Genomic DNA, 27,983 nt, shown 5'->3' on the forward strand with positions numbered 1-27,983 from the left:
TCACACTAACATTTCCTTCAATTTTCAGCAAAACAACCAGTTCTAAGTCAGTTTCTGATTATGTATTTGAAGTTGGTTTCACAAATATGATGAGTCTGATGATAAAATATAACAAGTTTTCTTAAACTCTGGGTTTTGTGAATTTATCATTTCTATAATAAATCTAACCTTCCTAGGATCCAAGATACTTCCCCATTTTTGAAGGAACTAACCCATCTCAAGAAAGTCAGAGATTCCATTTCAAAAAACTTAAGTTGTGTATCAGCCAAGATATTTTTGGCCAGCAAATACAGGATTTTCTTCTTGCCATTGACACCGATCCTTGTTCAAGTTATTGTAGCAATGACTTCACAAATTATGAAACAGTTGGTTTTAAAGTATATGCCATTAATCTGGCTACATTTAACCATATTGCTTTTTTTTCTTCTGCTTCTAATTTGCAACTCTAATTCCTTATGTAGCTAACTCCATTCCTCACTGACTGTTTTGTTGGATTCGAAATTCTTTTCTCTCATTACATGGCAATGTATCCTATTTTGTATCTAAAGATGCTCTAATGCTGTTTTATTGGATTCACAACTGCATGTAATTTGGGATAATTATTTGTTTTTTTACAATATTTGGATTAACATGACTTCATTATTTTATTTATCTGCATATGTTGTAACTTACTCTGCTTTCATGTTAAAATTAACACACCTTAACAAAACCATCCATCACCCTCTCCCAAACATACAGTAATAAATATATTATTTGTGTGATTAAGAGTGCCAAATATAAATTATGCAAAAAGTTAATAAAGCTATGTGAAATATATGTAAAATCTCCACAGTGTCTCATGTGTCTACACTTCAATAGAATGGAAGCTACAAAAGAATTATAAGACATAATCCACAGCTCTGTGATGTCTATTGAATTATTAGAGAAAAGAAAAGCACACTGTTGATTTTTTTTAATGTTTTTTTATTATATTATGTTAGTCACCATACAGTACATCCCTGGTTTCCAATGAAAGCACACTGTTTTATACAAATAAACCAAAAGGAGAGTATACAATTCAACTAATTCTGTGTGTATGTGCATGTGTGTAAAATCTCACAAAAATCTAATGTAAATTACTGTTAAAGTGGAGAGTATGATGTCATGCATTAATTTATATCAATTTCATAAGGAACCAATGAGGTTGATAGAACATGTGTAAATGTCCCCATTTCACAGGGAAAAAAGACTCTCAGCTGTTTCAACATGAGAACATTTGAAGATTTGTCTGAGTAGCATATATATGAGTGGAACACATTTCTTTAGTTCCTACATTGCATTTACTCTCTGTTTTGTGCCTTTTCCCCAAGACATGTGAGTGTTCTGTTTATAAAAGGAAATGCATTTTATCAAAGTGAGGGCAAAGGCATCTAGTGAATGGCGACTGGGAAGGCCTGCAGGGGTCTGATTAGCTCCAGTCTCCAGAGACCAGAAGGATGCTAATGAGCCAACCTCTGGACATCTGAGATTCACATCTACACATGACCTAGCGCTCATGTCCCCGAAAGAAAAGCAACCGAACATTAAGAAATCTCTACTCTCAGCAATTAGTCTTTTAAGAATCGTGAAAACCTGGTCGTCTTCACTGGATATTCTATTTACTCTGAACTTGGCTTTGTTATGAATATATTTAAGAAGTAGTAACGTAGGTAGATTTAAATCTTTTAATATTTTCTATCTCCCCACACTAAAATAATCCATTACCAGCTACAGGATTTCAATATTGTTTCCAAATAGCCAGAAAACAATGTCCTAACTTGCGGGTTATTTATATTTCAAAGGTTTCAAAGGTTCTCATTTTATGGGAAAAAGGGCAATATTTGCATAACACCTACATTCAATATTCTCATGTATGCATGTGTGTTTACAGTATTTAATAGTTGGTTTATATAGTAACTTATGGCTACTTGCACATTTATGGAAAATTCTTTAAGATAGAGTATCTGAGAATTAGAATGTATTTTAACTATATCACAAGAAAAACCATTCCTTTCATATCTATATAATAGTGTTTTGGAAATATTTTAGACATAATTTTATTTTATGAATCCAATAATATGTTAAGAATTAGTTTCTCTTTTCCTTGAGTTTGTCACTGTAGCCTGTCCGCAATAAAACCAGGGCATGCACACAGACATTTGATTCTCAGAGCTTAAGACTGTTTTTGCTACAAGCTGCTACTTCTTCCCACTACAACCCTAGCGTGCCTGAATATAATAGACTTCAAATCAATATGTATTGTTTTTAAATTAGACTATCTAAGCTATAATTTGGGGTCTTTCAGTACGGCAGCTTGTTGTTGATAGTGCGCTCTTTTGCATTTTTATTTGTGATTATTATTTAAGTTTTATTTTTGTATGTTATCTGATTTTTTGCTTCCTTTGTCTTATAAGCAATTTTTAGTCACAAGCCATTCAATATATACCATTTCAAATTACAAGTACATGTATATACTTATGAAGTTATAGAATTGTAAATTTAAATATATAACAATATTTCATATAATACTTAATCAGTTATATATTTATTTGTATATAATATTTTATAATAACAAGACATATCTGATAGGTATAGTTTCAGTATCTCACCCTCACACCCCGAGTCTTGACATTGGGTTTTGGAGGGTTTGTTTTAATGTTGATTAAAAAAAAAAAATGCATAAGTGAAATTATCCAAAGATGCAAAAGGAAAGGGCTTTCCAATTGAATTGCACTGCTATTTTTTTGATTGGCCTTAACAATATTAAATGAAGAAAAGATTGTTCTACCTCTTCCTCTCAATTCAGCTCTTATGGAGGACATGGTCATTGATCTTCCAAGTGCAGAATCTGAGAAGAAGGTGAGGCATAGAGATTTGGAAAGGAAAGGGGTTGCCTATTATGAATGTCAGCATCGAGAGTTAACTAGGTGTTGAAAAGTAGCAGTAGTTTGGCCAAAAGGTAAGGAAGTAATTTCTATCACAAGGAGCCACAGTGCATAGCCGATGTAAGCAGAGAACTTGTATATGTGTCCTAACATGAGTCAGAGGTTCGGTTTGAGGTATATTGGGGTTTAACTGTCAGTTTTACCAATTAATACTTTCTTGATCTGAAAGAGTTTCCTTCTCTCAGTATTTATGATGTGGAAACTGAGAAACAAGGCATAAAATAATTTCTAGTTCCATGAATTTGAGTCACTGTAAATGGATTGTCTAGTATACATATAGCCCACTGCTGAAGTTTATTTCTTTTCTTCAACCAGCTACAGGGTAAACACAAACACCCCAATACTATTATGGATACTGGATCGTGGAAGAAATTATACATATATCTTTTTCATCTGAGTGATATCATCTTGTTCTGCAACTGAAAAGCTATATAAACCTGAATGCATGGCAGGTTGGAACCATACAGGGGTGAAGGAATTCCTTCTGGTAGGTTTAACTGAAAACTCTAATTTGCAGATCCCTCTTTTTTTGCTTTTCACCCTTATTTATTTCACCACTCTGGCAGGTAATTGGGGGATGATCATCTTGATCTGGTTAAATGCCCAACTTCATACTCCAATGTACTTCCTCCTTAGCAACCTTTCTTTTTGTGATATCTGCTACTCTACTGTCTTTGCTCCAAAGATGTTGGTCAATTTCCTATCGAAACGTAAGTCCAGCACATTTTCTGGTTGTGTTCTACAGAGTTTCTTTTTTGCAGTATATGTAACCACAGAGGGCATCCTCCTATCTATGATGGCTTATGACCGCTATGTGGCAATAGCTAATCCCTTGTTGTATACAGTCATAATGACCCAAAGGGTTTGTGTTCAGTTGGTCCTTGCATCTTACTTGGGTGGGCTCATTAACTCGCTCACACACACAATAGGTTTGCTCAAACTAGATTTCTGTGGTCCTAATATTGTGAATCATTATTTCTGTGACATTCCCCCTCTTCTGAGACTCTCTTGTTCTGATGCCCATAACAATGAAATGTTGCTTTTAATATTCTCTGGGGTCATTGCAATGTTCACTTTCACTGTCATCATGGTCTCTTATACGTGCATCATCACTGCCATCCAGAGAATCCGCTCAGCTGAGGGGAGGCGCAAAGCCTTCTCCACTTGTGCCTCTCATCTGACTGCTGTGACCTTATTCTATGGGTCTGTGACCTTTAGTTATATCCAGCCAAGTTCTCAGTATTCCCTGGAACAGGAGAAAGTTTCTGCTCTGTTTTATACATTGGTGATACCCATGCTAAACCCACTGATTTATAGCCTACGAAATAAGGATGTGAAAGATGCAGCCAAAAGGTCAATATCGTTGAAGAGAACTCCCATCTGAGCCAATCTTGTCCATGGCTTTGTTAACCTAACATTAAATAGATAGACTTTTCTTAAAATTGTATCACAGACACAAACACCAACAAAACTATAATGAAGGCAGTCTCATGAAATTGAAGATGTGAATGTTGAGTTTGACATGAAGACTGAAAATCACTATATTCTACCATTCACTGTTTTGTGACTTAACAGTTTCGTTCTCTCAAGAGCTAGTACATTTTTTTTTCCTAACAAATTCTGATGCTAAACTCTGAAAGAACTCACCATGGACTCTGACATTGATTCAAATGAAAAGAACGCTCCAACAATAGGAATTTATCAAATGTATTCTTATCTCAGAGGAAAAATGAAATAGTTTCTTGGCATGATTTTCTTGGATCTGATCTTTTTTGTTGTTGCTGTTGTTCTAAAAATGCTGTCACCCAAGTAAAGACACATATCTCCATTTTTGTATTTAAATTATGTATCTTAATGGTATAGAATAGCTATAGAAAAAAACTGTCATTAGTTATAGTTTATTCATTCAATATAGTTCTGTTTAGTACCTTTACTTGCACCAGTTACTCTGTGAGATCCAAACATTAAGAGATTTAAGATATGGGGCAAAGCTGTTAGAGAAACAGGTGATGGAGGGGTATGGGAAGCGAGTTTTCAGAGTATTGTGTGAAGATGAATGAATTACCTGATGTTATGTCTCAAACTTTTGGAAAGCATGACTGTGTACTGGATAATATAAAATAATATTGTGTCATTATAATTATAAAGAAATTATGTGTATATAAACCAGTGTATACACACACATACATATATACATACAGTAAGCTAAAGATCAACAGACTGATAAAGTAAATAAGCAATTGAAGTTTGTATCTATCGGTAAGGAACACAGGAGAGATCATTTAAATATTCTTGCAAATCTGTTTTATTCTTGAATCTGTTCTATAGGTTTGAAATGTTTCAAAATAAAAAAAAAATTAAGAAAATATGCACTTTTACTTCTGGATGGAGTAACCTGTGATCAAAACAGCATCTATACAAAAATCACAAGCAAAGCAAGATAAGACATTATCTGTTGAATGAAGTGAGTAGCTATTGAAGAAAAGAGAGTTAGAGGGACTTAGGTTTCAGGGAGGCATGACCTTGGGATGCGAGCTGACGGCCTCACTGATTCAGGGCACACTTGACAGTGCAGGCTTGGCTTGCATGGAGGGCCCTGGAAAGGGCTCCGCAGACTCAGGAGAGGTTCAGACAGATATTTTTCAGGTTTCATCACATGGCTGCATTTCTTCTCAGGGCATTAGCCATATTCTGGGTCTGAGTAGGCCTGAAGCGCAGGTAAACAAATATACAGAGGGATGGAGACACAATAGACTGGATAGATAGATGATTAGATAGAGAGATGATAGATGGATGGATGGTTGGATGGATGGACGGATGGATAGATAGATGATACATGAGACAGATAGATGGTAGATGAATGGATACATAGATAGATAGATAGATAGATAGATAGATAGATAGATGATAGATAGATAGATTTAAGTGGAGAACTTCTGGGGCAGCTGGGTGGCTCAGTCAGTTAAGCGTCTAACTCTTGATTTCCTCTCAGGTCATAATCTTAGGGTCGTGAGATGGAGCCCTGTGTTGGGCTCTGTGTTGAGCATGGAGCCTGCTTAAGATTCTCTCTCTCCCTCTCCCTCTGCTCCTTCTTCCCTAAGTAATTAAAAGAGAAGAAAGAAAGAAAGAAAGAAAGAAAGAAAGAAAGAAAGAAAGAAAGAAAGAAAGAAAGAACTTCTAAAAAGCAGAGAGGAATGTTTGGTGTTGTCCGAAACAATACAAATACTAACAATTGCCATCTACCAAAAGCAGGGTCTCCGGTGCCCTGTAACTATTCTGGGGGAAGAGAAAACAGTGGTCCTCTCGGCAGTTATGTGGCCTGAGGAGATGAACTGGATTATATCGGAGCTTAAACACACAGCTATTTCCCCCCACCCCCCGCCCCAGGAAATAGGATGGGACAGAAGGTGGAGAGTGTAAAATACTGGTTCTGGGCCACAGGAGTAGATTGAAATCTTCCACTCTCCTCCTGTGCTTAGAAGACACAAAGTCCTGCTAGAAGGAAGAGCTAACAACAAATGTAACAAAGGTTTCCTCCCAAGAACATTTGGCAGATTTTGATCTTGCTGTAAGCCAGGCAAAAAGGGCTTGAGGGTTTTTTTATGGAGCACAGAAGATTCAGATTTTTGCAGATTCAAATGGAGCTGGCAAGACGGTGATCTTTTTCTCGGTCTTTAGGTGTTTGGTTGATAAGGTCCCACCAGAGGTAGAAGCCTGCGTTTGACACAAGGCTGGCAGCCCCCTCAAGCTCTTGGCTGCAATTTGAAGATGTGCGGGCACACCTCACTTTACTATGCTTCACTTTAACTTCACAGCTACTGTGTTTTTTTACAAACAGAAGGTTCATGGCATCCCTGCGTCAAGCCAGTCTATCAATGCCACTTCTCCAAAGGCGTTTGCTCACTTTGTATCTCTGTGTCACATTTTGGTAATTTTTGCAATATTTCAAATTTTTTCATTATTAGCATATTTGTTACAGTGATCTGTGATCAATGATGATGATTTGCTGAAGGCTCAGGTGATGGTTAGCCTTTTGTAGTAATAAAATATTTTTAAATTAAGGTACGCACCCTGGCTTTTTTAGACGCAATGCTATTGCACACTTGACAGACTATAGCACAATATAAACATAATTTTTATATGCACTGGGAAACCAAAAAACTCATATGACTCACTTTACTGGAGTGTTCTGGAACCAAACCCACAATATCTCTAAGGTATGCCTGTACAGGAGCGAAGTTCACGCCACCAAAGAATTAAAACTTAACTTTCTGCAGTGTTTAAGGGCTAGAGACAGAAAGGCCCACCTCTTAATCAATATCTTGGGAATTCTACACCCAAACAGGGACAAGGCAGAAGAAAAATGAGGTCTAACTTCAACTCAGTCCAGAACCAGCCCAAATAATATTTAAATTAACTTAGTCAGCCTCTCATCCGTTATGCCTTTTTAGAAAGAATGTAGCCCTCCGTGGTGGAAAGTAATGTCATCTTTACTTTCTACGCATCTTTAATCACATGCAAAGAACCAGAAAATATTTCTAAAAAGAGTAAGAAAGAGTGGGAAAACACACAATATAAGCAGAATCACAGAAGAGCTGCGAACCTTAACTTCAACTCACATCATACATGAAGATTGATTTAAGATGGATCAGGGAACGAAATGTATGAAAGATGAAAAAGAAATACAGCCTCTAGAAGTAAAAATGTTTGTGTCTTCATGACATCAAAATAGGCAAATATTTCTTAATAAGAATATATAGGGACGCCTGGGTGGCTCAGTTGGTTAAGTGTCTGCCTTTGGTTCAGGTCATGATCCCAGGGTCCTGGGATCAAGTTCTACTTCGGGCTCCTTCCTCAGTGGGGAGCCTGCTTCTCCCTCTGCCTGCTGCCCCCCCCCCCCCCAGCTTGTGCTCTCTTGCTCTCTCTCTCTTCCTCTATGACAAATAAATATGTAAAATCTTAAAAAAAGGATATAAAAATAGTAAAATAAAAAGAACAATGGGAGAATAGATCTGTGTTTTATTTATTTATTCTTTTCCCCAATTTTTATTTAAACTCCAGTAGATTCACCTGCAGTGTAATATTACTTTCAGGTGTAGAGTTGAGTGATTCAACACATATACAACACCCAGTGAGGTTTTGTTTTAAATGAGGACTTCTGTCCCTGGAAATATACCATTATGAGACTGAAAAGCCAAGCCACAGAATATGAAAAAATATTCATAGAGTGTGTACTGACAAAAAATTCATCCAGAATATATTAAAAAGAACTTCCAGTCAATAAATGACAAGACAACTAAATATGGGGGGAAAGGTAGGAAAAAAGCTTACATGAAAGACATTCAAAATAGCTAATAAGCATATGTAAAAATGCTTAGTATCATTACTCACACATTTCCACAGGAGTACGAAAATGGTACAGACATTTTGGAGAACTGTCTGATGGTAAGCTGAATATACGGCTAACTTATATCCCAAGATTTCCCAGATATGAGTGTGTGTGTTCACAAACATACATGAACAATAATGCTCTCAGCAGTTTTATTTATATTTATATTTATAAACTAAAAACAAAACCCAGACCATTTTAAGAGAATAAATTAATAAATTTTGATATAGTCACAAAATGGAAGGCTAAACGGCACTTTTATTAAAAAGTTACTGATGTACAATAAGGTAAATGGACGTCACAAATGTTATGCACAATAAAAGAGAGCAGAAACAAAAAGTCCATATGTTAAAAAAAACTCCATATGTAAGATTCTATTGTATAAGGTTTAACAACAGATAAATTTAAGTTACGGTAATATAGCTGTAAGGGAGCATTCTCTAGTGTTGGAAATATCTCTATCATTATGATTTGTGTGGTGCTTATGCTCATGTACATGTACATAAAATTGAAATAAATTGTATACTTGGAGCACCTGGGTGGCTCAGTCTGCCTTTAGCTCAGGTCAGGATCCCAGGGTTCTGGGATCGAGCCCCACGTTGAACTCCCAGCTCAGCAGGGAGTCTGTTTCTACCTCTCCCTCTGACCCTCCCTGAGTGCTTGCATTTTCTCTCTCTCTCTCTCAAATGAATAAATAAAAAAAGAAATCTGAAATAAATTGTATACTTGATATCAGGGCACTTTATAATGTATGTGTCCGTGTATGTATATAATTCTTAAACAAGTGCTCAGAGGAAGGGACAAAAAATGGAATTTCAATGAAAATATGGAAAGCAAAGGGAAGGGTAAATTGGAGATTTCTGGGTAATTATAAATTGTGATTGAATTTTGACTGTACAACAATAATAATATTTTATTAGGAGGTTTAAAATAAATAGAATATAAATGCATGGAAACAATAATGCAAAAAACAGTGTGGATCAATGGGGTTAAATCTTCTAAGGCTTTAATAAGAAAAGTGAAAAAGGGAACAGAGTGCATTATATTTAATATTTCAAATTTCACAATTTAAAATGGAAGGCAATCAATAGCATAGTAAATGCAAAAGTTAGAACAGTAAAAAAAAAATACATTGAGAGGTCTTAAAAACTTAATAGGCAAAACATTTCTTAAATAAGACACAAAAAGTTCTGACCATTAAGGAGAGATTAAGGAACTTAAATTATATTGATACTTAAAAATATATTTATAGCATGAAACAATAAACCAGAGTCAGTGAAAATAGTTTTCCTACATATTTATGAAACTATAATCAAAATGTATAAAGAAATCTTACAAACCAATAAAACTAAGATAAACAACATAACGGAAAGAAAAAAAAGGTGGGGATGGGGGCAAAGTATTTGTAAGGCACATGACACAATAAATATCGAAAATTTCCCAACTTCCAATACAAATAAAAGAAAGTTGCTCAACTTTATTAATAATCTGGGGAAGGAAAATTAACCACAAAAAGATAAGACAATAAAAACAGTATATGATATCAGGGGCACCTGTCTGGCTCAGTCAGTGGAGCAAGTGACTCTTGATCTCAGGGTTGTGAGTTCGAGCCCCATGCTGGGTATAGCTGATTAGTTAAAAAAATAAAATCTTAAAAAAAAAAAAAGCATACAATATCAAGTGCTGAAGAGATGGAGCAGTTACAACTCTTACAAAGCCTGATGGAGATGTTACTCAGAACAACAACTTTGGAAAAACAATTGTCCGTACTTAACAAACCTGCACATACAAAATGCAGAGCATCAACACTGTATTGCATATAAAGTGTAGTCATTAACAGAAATTTACAAGACCTACAGAGAAACAGAAAAATGCAACACATTGGACTCAGGGATAAAAAAGTCGATAGAAACTGAATGACCCAGATGTTATATTGAGCAGAAAAAGACTTCAAAGTACTATTGTAAATAACATGTTCAGGTAACTAAAGAAAATATATATAAAGAATTAAAGGAAAGTGTTACAGTAAGTATTCATCAAATAGAGAATCTCAATAAAGAGAAAAGGATTGATAAAAATACCAAATGAGAATTCCGTACTTAAAAATACAATAACTGAGGGGCACCTGGGTGGCACAGAGGTTAAGCGTCTGCCTTCAGCTCAGGGCGTGATCCCGGCGATCTGGGATCGAGCCCCACATCAGGCTCCTCTGCTATGAGCCTGCTTCTTCCTCTCCCACTCCCCCTGCTTGTGTTCCCTCTCTCGCTGGCTGTCTCTGTCTCTGTCGAATAAATAAATAAAATCTTTAAAAAAAAAAAATACAATAACTGAAATGAAAAATCCACTGGAAAGATCCAATGACAAATATGAGGTGCTAGAAGAAGGAATCAGTCATCTTGGAGCTAGATCAATGGAAATCATCCCATTTGAAGAACAAACATGAAAAGAATGAAGGAAAATAAACAGCCTCAGAGATTTGCACGACACCATTCAGTATATCAATAGATACATAGTGGAGTTTCCAGAAAGGAGGAGAAAAGAGAGGTAAAAAGCAAAGCAAAAAACAAAGCAAAACAAAACCTGGACAAAACTGCCGTCGTATGGTAAAAAAATTCTATTCCACATTTTACTGGAGATTCCTATCACGTAACATATGATACACAAAAATACACAAAAATAAATTCCAGGAATAAATGGGCTTAAATGTGAAAGGTAGAACAATTCAAAAGTGAGGCAAAAAATAAGGAATATATGAACAATACAAAATAGAAGAACAATACAAAATGAAAGAACAATACAAAAGAAAACAAAACAAAATGAAATGAATAATACAAAACAAAACACTAAAAGGATCCAAATTAGAAAAGAAGCACAATTCTCTTTCTCAGGTGAAATTATTATGTATGTCAAAGACAAAATCAATATACAAAAATGAACTATGTTTCTGTATATTAATAGCAAACAATTCAAAAATTAATAAAATATTTCCACTTACAGTAAGACAGAATTTAGGAATAAATTCAACAGCAACAACAAAAAAATCAAGACTTAACAGTAAAGACATGAAAACTATAAAAAATTGCTAAGAGGAATAGGAGATCTAAATTAATACATAGTCCCTGTTAATGAATTGGAACACTCCATTTTTAGGCATTTATCCAGGAAACCTGAGTAGTCATGCCCATTCAAAACTTTTAATCTAGTATTTACAACAGCTTTTTTTTTTTTTAACGATTTATTAATTTATTTGAGAGACAGAGAGAGACAGCACAGAGGGTAGAGGGAGAAGAAGAGGGAGAGAATATTCAGCAGGAGCCCAATGCAGGGCTCCATATCACAACCCTGAGATCATGACCTGAGCCAAAACCAAAAGTAGGATGTTTAACTGACTGAGCCACCCAAGTGCCCCTGCAACAACTTTATTCAAAGTAGCCAAATACTGCACACAACACAAATGTCCAATAACAGGTGAGTGGGTAAACAAAGTATGCTAATTCATACAATGAAATATTACCAAGAAAGAAAAAAAGAAAGAAAGACCTAATGATTTATGTAACTATGCGAATGTATCTAAAAACATTATTCTGATTGAAAAAAAAAATCTAGACCAAAAAAAAACTGTATTATCCCAAATGTTGTGAAACTCTGCAAAAACAAATCTCACAAATAAATATATACAACTGATCAGCAGTTCTTTGGGGTTGGAGGTCAGAGATGGGGGTTTCTTAGGAAGAGAACAAGATAAAATTCTATGTTTTGATTATAGTACTAATTGGTCTGGAGTATGTACTTGTCAAAACTCATTAAATTACACACTTAAACTGAACACTGTTTATTGTATCATAATTATTCCTTGATAACTTTTATTTGAAAAAAGTTATTATTTTCTAAAATATAACACTTCAATATGTTGTATTAATTAATATACTTCTGAATTATATTTTACAAAGTCTTTCATGACAAAAAAATCAATAAATCTGTACTAAATTCATTTAAATAATGCTGCTAAATTTTTCTATATGCCGAATTCAATTGCAGCCCTATATATGTGCTAAATATCAACTTTTAAAATTTAATATCAGTTTTTAATGTTAAGACATTACATCTTAGTTTGGGTATCCATTTAAGTATCTGATGATTGATATGAGGCCACTTCCCAGAAATAGGTGTTTTAAAGACAGCATTGAGTGGGGTGCCTGGGTGACTAAGCTGTAGAACATTTATTTGACTCTTGATCTTGGGGTCCTGAGTTTGAGCTCCGTGTTGGGTGTAGAAATTATGAAAAAAAAGAAAGGAAGGAAGGAAGGAAGGAAGGAAGGAAGGAAGGAAGGAAGGAAAGAAGGAAGGAAGGAAGGAAGGAGGGAAGAAAAGAAAGAAAGAAAGAAAGAAAGAAAGAAAGAAAGAAAGAAAGAAAGAAAGAAAGAAAGAAAGAGAAAGAAAGCGAAAGAAAGAAAAAAGAAAATAGTATTGTGTGTAATCTCAAGGGATTAATGGATCTGCAGAAGATAGAGAACCTGATAGGGATTTTCTAAATGTAGGTTTTTTTTCCCCCAACTGAGTGCCTGTGTCAACCAAGGAAATACAAAACTGCAAGTTCAACCAAAGTCAAAAGTGTGCTTGGGAGAAACAAAGGAGGTTACAGTTTTCAAAGAGGAGAGAGGGAATTTACATAAATCATTTTGAAGGAAATGTGATTGGTGCTGGCATAGCTACAGTTACACTCACTTGTTTGGGATTGGTTGCTAGGTGGAACTGTGTTGAGGCAGAAAGTCCATTTGCATCCATTTTAATATGGAACATATCCTTGGCTTCTAGCCCCACCCCTTCGGTGTCCTCCCTGCTCCATTTTAAATAATCCTTTTAGCAATCCTTACTCTATTTTATTCTCTCCCTTATCACCTGCAAATAGAGACATTTATGTTTTTTCAGATAATTTTTGTCCTTGATCTATAATTTCCTAGGAGAAAAGAGGCTATTGGTCTAAGAAGCTTAATCTTTTTTATAGTTCTGATATATATGTCTCAGATAGTTCTTCATATATGGACTGGTAATAAATTATATACTTGAAAATAACACAGAATGCATCAGGTACTTAGAATCTTCTAGGCCTTCTAAAATAGTGAATCATCTTCTGGCCTAATTCAACTTTAGACTATCACCTAATACCCTCTCCTATAGCCTGCTCTTTTAGCTTTCAATTGAGGCATTTAGGAAATGTCCATTTAGGGAGGCAAATTTTCATTACTTTCAGAATAAACAGTAAAGGACAATTCCTATTTACAGAATTGTAACTAAACGACAATTTACGATTAAACAGATCAAATTTACAATTTTACAATTCTGCTACCAGAATTCCTCATTATTCATTTTAAGATGAAGGCAAAATGCCAAAAGTTGTCTATCAGCAGACACATGCTAGAATGGAGGAAAAAACATTCAAGATAGGGGTGGTTGGGTTCCTTTCAAGGAAGCCTTTGAAGAAGCAGTAGTTTTAATTTTCTTTGATTCCATCCTCACAATCCAAGAAAACAGAGGAGATTTTTTTTTTTAACCAGGTGTTATTCTACTACCTTAAAGCCCACTGATGTTTGGGTTTTAGTTTCACTTTTGTGTGTGTGTGGATGTGGACGTATGCATGTGTGTTTTCTTTCTTTCTTTTTTTTTTTTTTAGAGCTTTAATTTTTTTTTAAAGATTTTATTTATTTATTCGACAGAGATAGAGACAGCCAGCGAGAGAGGGAACACAAGCAGGGGAATGGGAGAGGAAGAAGCAGGCTCATAGCGGAAGAGCCTGATGTGGGGCTCGATCCCATAAAGCCCTGGGATCACGCCCTGAGCCGAACGTAGATGCTTAACCGCTGTGCCACCCAGGTGCCCCTAGAGCTTTAATTTTTAAATTTATTTTTTTATATTTTTAAATTTTTTTATTATGTTCAATTAGCCAAAAAATAGTACATCACTAGTTTTTGATGTAGGGTTCAACACTTCATTAGTAACGTATAACACCCATTGCTCATCACCATGTGTGTTTTCTGACAAGTAGGCCTAACTAATGGATTCTTCTGAAAAGCTTCTCTTGCTAAAGTACCAAGCAGGCATCATCACTATCTATTCTATTGCACTGGTTTTCAGAATTTATATACTGTTTTGTTTTTCCCCCTATACTTACTTGCCCTATATTTCCTTCTATTCATTCTAACATTCAGGAAATTAAATGCCTTCAGGGAGCCGTTAAGGTCTTGAGAGTTTCCTAAGTTCCTCAAGAAACACAGAGGAACTTTTAATCATGTATTTATTATATCCTTTTGATCAGACGATTAGCCCCGGGGACTCTATTCCCATTGGTACTAAAGTAAATATATAACTAAAATTTTTGACCATCTTACTCTTGCTTTCATATCATGGAGGCTCTGCCTATGATTATCATATATTAAAGGAGAAGTTTGAATTTCAATCCTCCTACCTGTAACTACTATCATTTACCCAGTTTTTATACTACTGTTTTAGACAAATATAACTTTTCTGTGTGATTGATTGATTATTTGGGGGGGGATATAGAGAAATAATCCACTGGAATGAGCAGTTAAAGATTCCTAAATAAGATAAAGTATTGAATATTTTTTTCTTCCACTGGTAAGTGAAACTCACTTATTTGACTCTCTTATAAATACATTTTGCAAATCAGTTAAAAATACAAAAACACGATGATGAAGACACAAAAATTATGTTTTAATTTTATTCTCATAAACACAGAGTAAGAGGAATTTATAATTTGGCCATTTATTCTCACCCCTTATCCTACACTTCAATTTCTTTTTCTACATTAACATCAAGATTGCTAGGCAACATCTAGTGAAACAATGAAAAATCAGTTTCAATCAGTGTGGAATATTCTTCTGTAAAGGGTGAATTGCTATCTGTCATAATTACATCCCCATAGCATTCCTCACCTATCAGTGTAGGTAGTCTACATCTAACACAGTTACGTCATTTCTGACTATTTCAATATTTTTGTAATGTTGTTTTTTCTGAGTTTGCCTACTGTACTAAAGATATAGCATCTCCCAAGTGAAAGGATAATGAAGCCATCAAAAACATCTCCCTTTATTCTAAAGAGGTAAAACTATAGCACTGTAAATGCCTAAAATGTTTATTTTTATTTTCTATATAGTGTAAAAAGATAGTTATATTTTTTTCAGACAAAATGTAATAATCAACCATTGTGTATTCAGTGGAAAAGACATTGCATGTTTTAGGAAATGTATTGCAACATCCAAAAAAATATTGTGGAAACGTATCTGTATGCTTTATAGGTTTGCTTTATGTTATAGGTTTACATTGCTCTTTATCAGAAAAAGTATAAAAACTCTGTTTCCTGAGTCTCCTGAGTAAGATATTTCTATTGCATATCAAAAGCCAATTATAAGTTGCTATTCACCATGTTTCACATGCCAGCTCAGAGTACCTTCTCCTCCCATTCCCAGTGGCATTTTTCTCAGAAACCAATGCCTCTGGCTATTTTCTAAGGATGACCACAAAGTTTATGGATGTTAGGGCTTTGTCTTTCATCACAACCGATTTACAAAAATAATTGTGTAATATGAACTAAACATGAAATTACGTGGAATTTCTCAGTTCAAATGCCATAGTAAAGTTAATTCTTATATTTTGATGTACTTGGTATTAGCTACCATTAAACCCAAAGTGAGAAGTTTAAAAGAACTTCAATGAGACCACAGATTAAATTTCCAACCTTGGTTATTATGCTTTATAAATTGGACTTTGCTTTGCATATTTTTTTTAGAATAAAATTTACTTTAGCTTTTTTTCCCCCTCTGCATAAAAAGAGAAGCATTTACATGCACCTTGAAGCTAAGACCCTAATGTTTTATTTACTTTTTTTTATTCATGGGATGTCCTTTTGGAATGGACTAGTAAACAGTACTTGAAGAGACTAGCGACTTTCTAGTTAAAATTTTCTAATTTTAGGGGCTCTTGGGTGGTGCAGTCGTTAAGCGTCTGCCTTTGGCTCAGGGCGTGATCCTGGTGTTCTGGGATCGAGTCCCACATCGGGCTCCTCCGCTATGAGCCTGCTTCTTCCTCTCCCACTCCCCCTGCTTGTGTTCCCTCTCTCGCTGGCTGTCTCTCTCTGTCAAATAAATAAATAAAATCTTAAAAAAATTTTTTTTCTAATTTTATAGGTGAAAAAACCAGGAAAGAAAAGTCAACAGCCCAAGTTGCACAGCTAGTTAGGGATTCCAAGTAGTCTTGATGGTGTGACATGATTATTCTCAATTTCAATTTTCTTGTCATCAACAGGTACCAAGAAACACACGCACATGGCTGATGTGAATTTTACATTGGTTACGGAATTTATTCTTTTGGGACTGACAGATAGGGCTGAACTGAAAGTGGTCCTCTTTGTTCTGTTCCTGCTGATCTATACCATTTCTTTGGTGGGGAATCTAGGAATGCTTATTCTAATTCAAATAACTCCCAAACTCCAAACACCCATGTATCATTTCCTTAGCTGTCTGTCATTTGTGGATGCCTGCTATTCGTCAGTCTTTGCACCAAAAATGCTGCTGAACTTCTTTGTTGAACGGGAGACAATCTCATTCTCTGCGTGCATCATGCAATATTTTTTCTTTGTGTCACTCCTTACCACTGAGGGCTTCTTGCTGGCGGCAATGGCTTATGACCGCTACGTAGCCATCGTGAACCCTTTAGTTTACACAGTGGCTATGACTAAAAGAGTTTGCATGGTCCTGGTCATTGGGTCATGTGTAGGAGGCTTAATCAACTCATTGACACACACAATCGGCCTGGTGAAATTGTCTTTCTGTGGGCCAAATATCATCAGTCACTTCTTCTGTGACCTTCCCCCACTATTGAAGTTGTCGTGTTCTGACACATCCATGAATGAACTGTTGCTTTTAATCTTCTCTGGAATTATTGCTATGATCACTTTCTTGGTTGTGATGGTCTCCTATGTCTTCATTGTTGCTACTATCCTGAGGATCCGCTCAGCTGCCAGTAGACACAAAGCCTTCTCCACCTGTGCTTCACATTTAATGGCTGTGACTTTATTCTACGGCTCTATAAGCTTTAGTTACATCCAACCAAGTTCCCAATATTCCTTACAACAAGAAAAGGTGGTGTCTGTGTTCTATACGCTGGTGATTCCTATGTTAAACCCAGTGATTTACAGCCTAAGGAACAAGGAAGTAAAAGATGCTGTGAAAAGAGCTATAGAAATGAAATATTTTCCTTGTTAATTTCACACCATATGTGTCCCAAAATAGCATAGAAAGAAGTCCTCTAGATCAGAATATTTACATGAATTTATTAAAGTTTTGAGCCAAAGGAATTCCAGAGTTTACCTAATGGGAGCCTTCCATTTTACAGTAGAAGAAAAAAGCCAGAAGAGTAACAGGTACAAGAGGTATGTCTGGTTACTGTGTAAACTAACCTAAAAACCATAGCAAGATTTAGGCTATTTATCTCTGGACAGTTGAAGAATGAGTACATACAAATAGATAAACAGACACATAAACAGACATATAGACAGATACAAACATAAGATTGGTAAGGAATAAAGTATCTCTTTTTTTTATAATTTTTTTAAAAAGATTTTATTTATTTATTCGACAGAGATAGAGACAGCCAGCGAGAGAGGGAACACAAGCAGGGGGAGTAGGAGAGGAAGAAGCAGGCTTATAGCAGAGGAGCCTGATGTGGGGCTCGATCCCATAATGCCGGGATCACGCCCTGAGCCGAAGGCAGACGCTTAACCGCTGTGCCACCCAGGCGCCCCAGGAATAAAGTATCTCTTAACTCAGTCTCTCTATTAAGCACGAGAAATAAGTAAAATACTTTTAATGCAAAAAGGATTGGTACTTGAATTATCCACATAGCTGGCATATGCATGTTCTGAAATTAGCCTGGATTATTTATAGGCAGACATTTTTCAAAATAAATGCAAATACTCAAAAATAGTCAGAAAAAGAACTTGGGTTCTAGGTTGCCTGCATGATTTCACTCCCAGTCATTAGTCTGAGCCATTTCCCTATTCCTGGCTTTGGTTTCCCTTATTACATATGAAACTGAACAGGACAGAATGCCACACTTTTACTACCACTCCACATGGAAGGGTTACTAAAACTCAGAGAAAATTTACCTTGAAGAATTTGACTTCATGGGAAGGAGGCCTCCAAGATAATTAGGGAGTCATGAAAAATCAGACTCATTTCCCGTTTTTTCCATTAAAGAACTTCCAGAATCTTCTTTAGACTTTAAACAAGAAATTTCCTGAAGGTATTTTATGCAGGAGGACATCTGTTCTATGCATTACAGGAAGGGAACATATGTGAAGCCATTGTTTTCCCTTTGATTCAAATCATATGTACAGGTGCATAATGATGAAATCAGGCCCATAAATATTGATTGTTTCATAGTGATCTCTTCCCCCTAAATTGCTATGAAGTCTCCTACCAGGAAACAAAAGTATTCTTCATTTGCAAATAAAACTATATTTAATTTTTTGAGAGTCTTTTAAATACTGAAATAATAAGAGACAGCTAGGCTAAGCAGCGCAATGAGGCACCTGACTACTCTATAAATATTAATATATGGTTTTACATGGCAGGCTAGATTAAACTTTTATTTTTTTTTCCTCTCAGTGAGTGAATGGCTCCAATATCTGTGAAGATAGCAAACTGAAACATGAAAAAAGATAGCAAATGACATTCTTATTATATTAGAAATGCAAGCAAAGAAATTCATGCGAAAGTTTACTTTTCAGAATGAAATAATGACACCACCAACACCAAGAACATCATATAAAATTTGTATGACCCTTTATGATTATCCAAAATCATTTCTTTTTTTTTATTTTTTAAGATTTTATTTATGATTTGAGAGAGAGAGCAAGAACACAAGCAGGGGGGAAGAGTAGAAAGAGAGGGAGAAACAGCTGAACAGGAAGCCCGATGCAGGGCTCAATGTGGGGCTCCATCCCAGGACCCAGGGACCATGACCTGAGCCCAAGGCAGATGCTTAACTGCCTGAGCCACCCAGGTGTCCCTAAAATTATTTGATATATTATTTGAAACTGGGCCCCTAAGGCTACATGTATGTGACATTTATGTATAAGAGGCATTCATATAAATGAATTTGTATTAAAGTTTTGATTTTCAGAAAAAATCAAAAGGTAAAATAATAATGATAAGTAAACCTAATTTTATATAGTTCTTCACAATTTTTTCAACAGCATTCAATATCTTATATCCTAGAGTATCAAACATAATAATACACGAGCTAGATAATTAAAACTCAGAAAAACAAGTTGAACTCATTCTGTTACAATACTCACCTCCTTCTGTTACAATACTCACCTCATAAAACCCTGGCCGGCCAGGATGTAGATAAAATAGTTTACTAAGTGGACATGTGTGGGAAGGGTGTTATTTTATGGAACAAAAGTATGACATTTGTTTATGTTTAATACTGACCTTCAACTCACCCTAACAAAGAGTTACTGTATTATAGTATAAACAGTAACTGGATGTTCAAATAAGATAAAAAAAAAAATCCTTAAATTTTGAGGCAGATGAAGGGTGTGTCACAGATTTGTAGGGTGAAGATTGGAAAATGAGCAATATATTCTATATAATGGGTACTATACCCTACATAATGAGTAATATACTGTATATATATGCACCTGATTCATATATATACATGTATGTGTGTGTGTGTGTGTGTGTGTGTATACACACACATATCACTAAATGTAACTCAGTCAAGCACATTCCAAATACCCTTAAGTGGTTAATATACTTAGTCAATTAGAAATAAATGAGAACTTCATGAATGAAGTATCTGATGCTATTTCTTCCATTTTCATGTAAAATACCAGGATAAAAAATTGAGAATGGGCACCTTCAGCTCCAATCTCTCTACCCCATCCATAAAATTGATTACTGCTCAACATCAACACTTGGAGAAATCAGAACTCAGCAGATGTTTATCTAACATAACTTTCCTCTTAGTTCACAATCTCTATTAAATATGTGATTATATATATATATATATATATATATTTTTTTTTTTTATTTCATGTGTAGACTTGGTGTTTGGAGTTTAGAATTGGCCTAATGCATCAGGGAAATAAGTTGCTGGCAGTATTTGGACTAGTCATGGGTGCATTTGCACCATGGTCATGCTTGTTATTTATTAAGGGACCCACAAGTCAGTGTAAGGAATTTATGGTTCCCAAGATTTGAGATTTGGTCTTTTGCTATGAACACAATAGTGATTACACTGATCCCAGCTTTGATGGCAATTTTCAGTTAGTCCTTGGTCAGTTGTGCCTGTGAATGAATTGTGATTCCCAGAATTATGGATATCTATGGAGCATATTGTCATCCTTTCAAAACCCTAATCCACTATAGAATGCCCTCTAAAAATGGTCTAAAGTTTATCATCCTTACCCTATAAAACTAGCTTCTTAAATTTCACCAATTAAATATGAGGGTTTTTTTTTTTTTCAATTTAAGCAAAACCCGTCTCTTTCTTTAGAGCTGGAATCAGTCTTAGATATGTCTCATGAAGTCTTAAAATTCATATATTCTCACTCTTCATTCGTAGACTGCTCAGATGTTCAGTTTTCGCTGAATCAGAATACTAGTCCTGAGGGGCACCTCGGTGGCTCAGTCGGTTGAACGTCTGCCTTCAGCTCAGGTCATGATCCTGGGGTCCTGGGATGGAGTCCTGCTCAGTGGGGAGCCTGCTTCTCCCTCTCCCTCTGCCCCTCCCTCTGCTTGTGCTCTTTCTTTCTCTCTGCCAAATAAACAAACAAACAAATAAACAAACAAATAAATAAATAATATTCTTAAAAAAAAAAAAAAAGAATACTGTCCTGAGTCTAATTTTTCTCATACTGGATATTCCCTGACTTTTTCATATTTTTCATATAATATGGTTCCAAATTCCATCCTTATTATGTTCACTCTTAGTCTGTCGGTATTAAAAGACTGTATGGAATAAATAGTAAAAGCAACACAAATTTTTACATGAGACAATCACCGTATTAAGGTATTGTCCCACCATTTCCTAAGTCCAAACTCAGACAATTCCTTTAATAATTCTGGGCCACATATAATACGAATCATATGCATCAGAATATTCAACTACATAAAATTACCTAATGATTAGAGATAATAGTTGTGAAGTGCCTGGAACATACGAGGCATTTAATAAATAAAAACAACCCCAACTACGATCCTACTTAATATTTTGTTGCCAAAGAAAAAGCAATCTTCTTGTTAGTAAAATTAATTATAATATCCCCTGTGTGTTAGTCTAACTATTGCTTCATTTGAATATCACTGCGAATTTTCACCACCTTGTTCTTGTACAGTTAAGTTTGTTGCTTTGGTTGCATTTGTCCTGTATCAGTGACTTATTTATTCTTATTTGCCCCCTCCCCTTTTTTACTAAATGTAAATGCCTACCCTTTTACTCTGATTTACCACCTTCTCTGTTCTTCATTCTATCCTCCAAGTAGCAGCCTACCTAGAATTTCTAAAAATTACATTTGTGTTCAACCACCACAGTGGCAAAAATGTTAAACTTGATATTTATTTTAGTGTCTTAATTGACTAAATTGTCTCATATTAAAAGGCAAGTTAGTGTATGAACGTACACACGCTTGACTATCTAGTGATTGCTGATTGCTTCCACTTCTTTTGGGTTATCTCAGATTGAAAGATATATACATATTTTCCATAATCACTACCAATAATAATACATATGTAGAGAAGCATATGGTCATCAGCAAATGGAATTTAGCCCTTTTATACGCAACTAATGAATCGTTGAACTTTACATCAAAAACCAGGGATGTACTGTATGGTGACTAACATAATATAATAAAAAATATTATTATAAAAAAATAAATAAAACTAAAAAAGATATATATAAAATATATATAACTATATTATGTAAATTATAATGATAAACACTGATGGAGTTCATTTTTAATAACTTAGATGTTGTTTTGCAGAGGCTTATGTAGTTGATACATTTTTTTGTGTGTGATACATTTTTTATGTGACAGTTTTTTCTAAAACTGAGAAATGGCCAAATCCATGAATTACTATAATTTGGAAAGATGGTGCTGGGACCTTACCTTTCCCAAGTCTCTCTTTGCTCTTTTAATGAAATGTAATATCACAGAATCACTGGGGATTCCATCCTCCAAAGACCCTGAACCAAATATAAGCACAAGTCAGGAAACTAAGAGAAAGGTCTAAGCTTCATCTCAGCATCAGGTAGGTGTTATATTTATGTGCTCTAACAGAGGAATTATAAATGCCTCTCCAGGTTTCAAAAACAGCAACTCTTAATACATGCTATGAATGGAAAGTGAAGAAAAATCATCTGCTTCAAATCCATTCAAATGATTGAGATAAGTGAAATAGAATTAGACCATTGCCACATCAAATAGCTCTCTTGCTCTATTTTTTTTTTTTAAGATTTTATTTATTTATTTGACAGAGAGGGAGAGAGCACAAGCAGGGGGAGAGACAGAAGGAGAGGAAGAAGCAGGCTTCCCGCTGAGCAGGGAACCTGATGCCAGATTCCATCCTAGGACGCTGAGATCATGACCTGAACCAAAGGCAGATGCGTAACTCACTGAGCCCATTGAATAGCTCTCTTAAAATAATTAGTGTGTTTGGGGCACATGGATGGCTCAGTCAGGTTAAGTGTCCAACTCGGTTTTGGCTCAGATCATGATCTCAGGGTGGTGAGATCAAGACCTGTGTCCAGCTCCATGCTCAGTGGGGTGTCTGCTTGAGATTCTCCCTCTCCCTCTGCCCCTCCCACTCATGCTTTCTCTCTCTCAAATAAATCTTTAAGAAAAAAATTAGTGGATTCATTCCCTACATCCTCAGGTAACTGTATTTAGAGCTTCATATGAATATGTAAATTACAAAAAGAAATTTATTTAAAGAAATTCTTTAAAATTTAAGTTTAATTATTACAAGCTGTGACTTGTATTAAATCTGAGAGAGTGGTGATTTTTGGCCCTGTTACCAGAGCTAATTTTTAGATTCAAAGATTAATTTATTGTGTATAACCGACTTTACAGTAAAAGGAAAAATGGCATTAAAGGCAGTCCAGATGAAAGTCAATAGTTGTTAAATGAAAATCAAAGAAACAAGTATGAAATCAGTGACATAAGAGGGAACTCATAGTCAAAGTAACAAATGGTTTGCTTCAAGTCCAGGGAGGCAGGCAAAACTATCTAAACAAAACGAAACCAACAAAAAAGAGCAAAGATCCAAAATATTACTTTAGTCAAAAGCCTTTTGTCCGGTATGTCAATAGACAGTCTGGTATCTGTTTTACTTGTTTTACTTTGACTACACAACAAACATTTAGGGGCTGTGCAGACAGTTTTCACATATTTTCTTATTCAATTATCACAACTATTTCTGAGAAAGATCCACAGATGAAATTGTAGTTAAGCTAGTAACTAAGACTTAGACATGAAATCCACAGTTTAATGGAGCAAAAAAAAGAACTGGTACTTCTTTTTCACCTCTGGCATTTCAGTAAAGTAGACATGATCAAAGCAATCCCGTCCCAAGGTTTGCAACATTTGAATTGTTACTAAATAACTTTACATTACATTGTGAGTAAAGGGCAGAGAATCAAACCCATGTCATTCTCACCTTTTATTCAATAGCAAAGAAATATTATTCCCAAAGCCTGGATTATGAAACATCCTATTCATTAACGTTCAATGTAAATAGATTCAATTGTCAAATTAATGCAAAGCATGCTTTATTTTTATTTCTCTTATTGGAAACTCCCAAAGTACAATAGTCCATCATGTATTCCTATAAATCCTGGAATGAAGAAACCTTTCCTCCAAAATTACTTAATCTTTCATTTCCCTAATATGCCAGCTATTATAATTTTATTTTTCATGTAATCCGGATTGTATGAGAAAGCCTAAAATAAAATTAATTTAATAATCCTTTTCTTGATAAAAATCCATATCCATGCATGATTTAATGTACCAAAAGTATATGTATTGTCCTTGAAATCAGGGTCGAGGTTTTTTGACTGCAGGGATCAAAGCATATTGAAAAGTTTCTTGATTAATGAAAAAAATCTGATATGGACTAATCCACGCCATTGGATAATAAATGCTCTAAGAAATCAGAAAATGGAATGACAAATATCTGTTGGAATAGCAAATGTTATGATAGAAAATGATTGACTTCTTTTCACTCTCTAATCCAGACATCCCTAATTCTCATTTTCCATTTTTATGGATGGTCTATAAATTCCATCATGTATATATATATTGTGTGTGTGTGTGTGTGTATATATATATATATATATATATATATATATATATATATTATTGTGTAACATGTGCCATGTTTTATTTGTCTAAATTAAAAAGATGTCATACACAGTAGTTTTGCTAGATGGCTCAGAAATTTACTTGTTACATACTGAGTTTTTGTGTTCTTTAAGAAATGTTTTTCCTCAAATACAGGGTTCTTGCCTTGTATTCTGGAATTTGGAATATACTGTTACCCCAGGTCCATCTCCTAAATTCTTTCTGTTAAATCTACATTCCTAGAGGCTTTCCAAGGGAGTTTTGATTCTGCCAAGGTTCTTACAGTGCGTAATGTCAGTTTACACCCCCTGATGAGACTTTGAGTCAATCAAAGTCTCTTCTCAGGCTGACTCCTCACACTTGAGAGAATTGAATTTCCTATGGACTGTGACTGTTAACTAAGACCGTGCAGTTTCCTAAAGATGCTAGTCGATTGAATGCATATATTCACACTATACTCTGGTTATTTTCATTGTCCTCTTGTTCCCTGCAGACCCCCCACAAGGGGACATACAAATGGCCAACAGAAATGTCAGTGTGGTAACCGAATTCATTCTCCTGGGGCTGACTGATAACCCAGAGCTGAATACTGTCCTTTTCATGCTGTTTCTCTCCATCTACCTCGCCACTGTGGTGAGCAATGTTTGGGTCATCACAGTCATCTGGACTAGTGCCCAGCTCCATTCCCCCAAGTACTTTTTCCTTTGCCAGTTGGCTTTCTTGGATTTCTGCTATTCCTCAGTCTTTATTCCTAAAATGTTGGTGAACTACATAGCAGGACAGAAAGTCATCTCCTATCACGGTTGCCTTCTTCAATATTCCTTCTTCAGCATGTTCCTGACCACTGAATGCTTCCTCCTGGCGGTCATGGCCTATGATCGCTATGTCGCCATTTGCCGCCCACTTCACTACAAGGGCCTCATGACTCGCACGTTCTGCGTCCACTTGGTGACCGTTTCCTACCTAGCAGGTTCTGCCAGCTCACTCACCCACCTGAGCAGCTTGCTCAGCCTGTCTTTCTGTGGGCCCAACGTCATCAACCATTACTTCTGTGATATCCCACTGCTCTTTCAACTGTCCTGTTCCGACACCCAGTACAGCAAAATTTTATTTACAGTCCTCTCTGGCACGACATCAGTGACTACCTTTCTGGTAGTGGTTAGTTGCTATCTGGGAATCCTCCTCACCGTCCTGAAGTTACACTCGACAAGGAGCAGATATAAAGCGTTCTCCACATGTGCTTCTCACCTAATGGTAGTGACTATCTTCTATGGAACAGTGATATTTACTTATCTGGGGAGCAGCTCTAACTACCCACAGGACAGAGCCAAAATCCTGTCCATGTTTTATACTCTTTTGCTGCCAGTCCTAAATTTCCTGATATACAGTGTGAGAAATACAGAGGCCAAAGAAGCAATGAAAAGAATTATTTTGAGAAAAGTATTTGCTCAGTGACCATGAATTTTAGAGAAGAAACCTTTAAGGAATGTTTATTGATTCCACAGGCAGGAGCATTGTTAAACACCTGTGAGATTTGCTGGAGGAAAAAAATGGTATTTTCAAAGTATGTATTCATTATTGGCTTTTGGAAACACACAGATATATATATGTATATGTATATATGTATATGCAGATACACATTCAATACATTCTGTCTGAGAGGGAACATATTTCTTCTGTCCTCTTAAGTTTACTGTTTGAGGACCTGTGAACTACACTGACAAAAGACAGATTAACAGGCGAACAGGCAAAGTTTGTTCATATGTATGTAAGATACACACAAAAAGTAGCTTACTCAATAATTAGAGATGGGGTTCATACACTTAATTTGGTATGTGAAAGGTTTCTGTGGGAAGAACAAATGGATTTTTGAAGGAACAAAAGAGAGATAGGAAATTTTGTGATATTGCTTGCTTATACAGGGGCAAGTGGTCTTCTCTGTCTTCTTTCTTGGGAGACAACACCCCAGGGAGAGAGCAATTTTAACAGCCTCACTCTTAGAGGTTCCTGCCTTTAGTCAGATGACGAAAGCTCTGAAAAAGCCTCTTTATGCATCGACTGAATCCCAAGTGTCTCCAGTTGAAAATAATTTTATGCCACTATATAATTTTGATCCCTTACGAATGCAACTTATTATTTTGAATCTCTACTAACTCAGTGAAAATCGGTTACAGAGAGCGCACTCAATCTTCCTTCTTCTTTACAACTCTAAAGGAGCTGACCTATTTTACAGATGGGAAAACAAAGGATCAATGGAGTTAAAAGCTCACCCAGGACCAGACAAGATCAACATCTGAGAGATAGAATTCCCGCACACATACATCCATACATATACTTGCACACAGGCCTCCTCCCATTTTAAGAAACAAATAGAAATCCCTGTATTTTGTATGCCATCTTTACCTAGAACTGTCACAATCTGAATATTTAACTTAAAAAATATTTCCTCAATTTCCTTTTCTTCTTTTTAGAGAGAGAATGTGCGAGTGCGGGAGAGGAGGCAGAGGGAGAGGGAGAAAGAGAACCTTAAGCAGGCTCCACGCTGACCATGAAGGGAGACACGGGGCTTGATCTCAAGACTCTGAGATCATGACCCAAGCTGAAGTCAGGAGTCAGACACATAACTGACTGAGCCACCCAGGTGCCCCTCCACAGGCTCCTTTTTAGGGCAATTCCATTTCTGCCAGCTGATTAATACTGTTTTTTTTTTAAGTAGACTCCATGCCAACATAGAGCTCGAACTCATTACCCTGAGATCAAGAGCGCATGCTCCACCAACTGAGCCAGCCAGGTACCCCCAGTGTCAGTTGTTTAAAAGAAATACCAAAATAGCAATGCAAAGGTATTCTGTCATATCAGATTACAGTGGAATTCCCTTAAAATCAGCCTTTAGAAAACTTCTATAAAACAACCACTTGAAAATGCTGATAGTTTTCTCAACAAAATGACTGTTAAAACCCCATGTTGCTTATGTTCACCATTCTATATAGTGTTTATTGTTCTACTCACTCAGCCATGCATCAAAAACTCTGTCCAGTATCATTGTTACCACAGCTGTTAAGAAAGCAAGCATAGCCTTTGGCTAACGGCACATTCACAATATGTAATGAACAATGGTTTTGAGTTTGTGAAAAGAATGTTTATCAAATGGAATGATATTTACTCACAGCAATAAATCTTTCCTGTTAAAATCTGTAAGTCTCTGGAA

At 35.8% G+C, this 27,983-nt stretch overlaps 3 protein-coding genes across 3 annotated transcripts; all 3 read left to right on the forward strand.

The window, feature by feature from the left end:
- The first annotated feature begins 3,396 nt into the window (after nucleotides 1–3,396).
- Nucleotides 3,397–4,347, forward strand: LOC113246492 (olfactory receptor 1052-like). Its single transcript, XM_026487088.4, has one exon. It carries the CDS (start codon nucleotides 3,409–3,411, stop codon nucleotides 4,345–4,347), a length of 939 nt encoding a protein of 312 aa, XP_026342873.3. The 5' UTR covers nucleotides 3,397–3,408.
- Nucleotides 4,348–16,620: 12,273 nt separating this feature from the next.
- On the forward strand, nucleotides 16,621–17,630 carry LOC113246543 (olfactory receptor 1052-like). The gene has a single exon (XM_026487145.4). It carries the CDS (start codon nucleotides 16,692–16,694, stop codon nucleotides 17,628–17,630), a length of 939 nt encoding a protein of 312 aa, XP_026342930.3. The 5' UTR covers nucleotides 16,621–16,691.
- A 7,542-nt stretch (nucleotides 17,631–25,172) lies between these two features.
- LOC113246542 (olfactory receptor 1052-like) lies at nucleotides 25,173–26,230 on the forward strand. The gene has a single exon (XM_026487144.4). It carries the CDS (start codon nucleotides 25,292–25,294, stop codon nucleotides 26,228–26,230), a length of 939 nt encoding a protein of 312 aa, XP_026342929.3. The 5' UTR covers nucleotides 25,173–25,291.
- The last annotated feature ends 1,753 nt before the right edge of the window (nucleotides 26,231–27,983 follow it).

The sequence above is a fragment of the Ursus arctos genome, unplaced genomic scaffold, assembly GCF_023065955.2.
Source record: "Ursus arctos isolate Adak ecotype North America unplaced genomic scaffold, UrsArc2.0 scaffold_23, whole genome shotgun sequence".
Classification (NCBI taxonomy): domain Eukaryota; kingdom Metazoa; phylum Chordata; class Mammalia; order Carnivora; family Ursidae; genus Ursus; species Ursus arctos.

Excerpts from the sequence above, each read along its gene's own strand:
- LOC113246492 (XM_026487088.4), top strand. The coding sequence starts at position 3,409 with ATGGCAGGTTGGAACCATACAGGGGTGAAGGAATTCCTTCTGGTAGGT.
- LOC113246543 (XM_026487145.4), top strand. The coding sequence starts at position 16,692 with ATGGCTGATGTGAATTTTACATTGGTTACGGAATTTATTCTTTTGGGA.
- LOC113246542 (XM_026487144.4), top strand. The coding sequence starts at position 25,292 with ATGGCCAACAGAAATGTCAGTGTGGTAACCGAATTCATTCTCCTGGGG.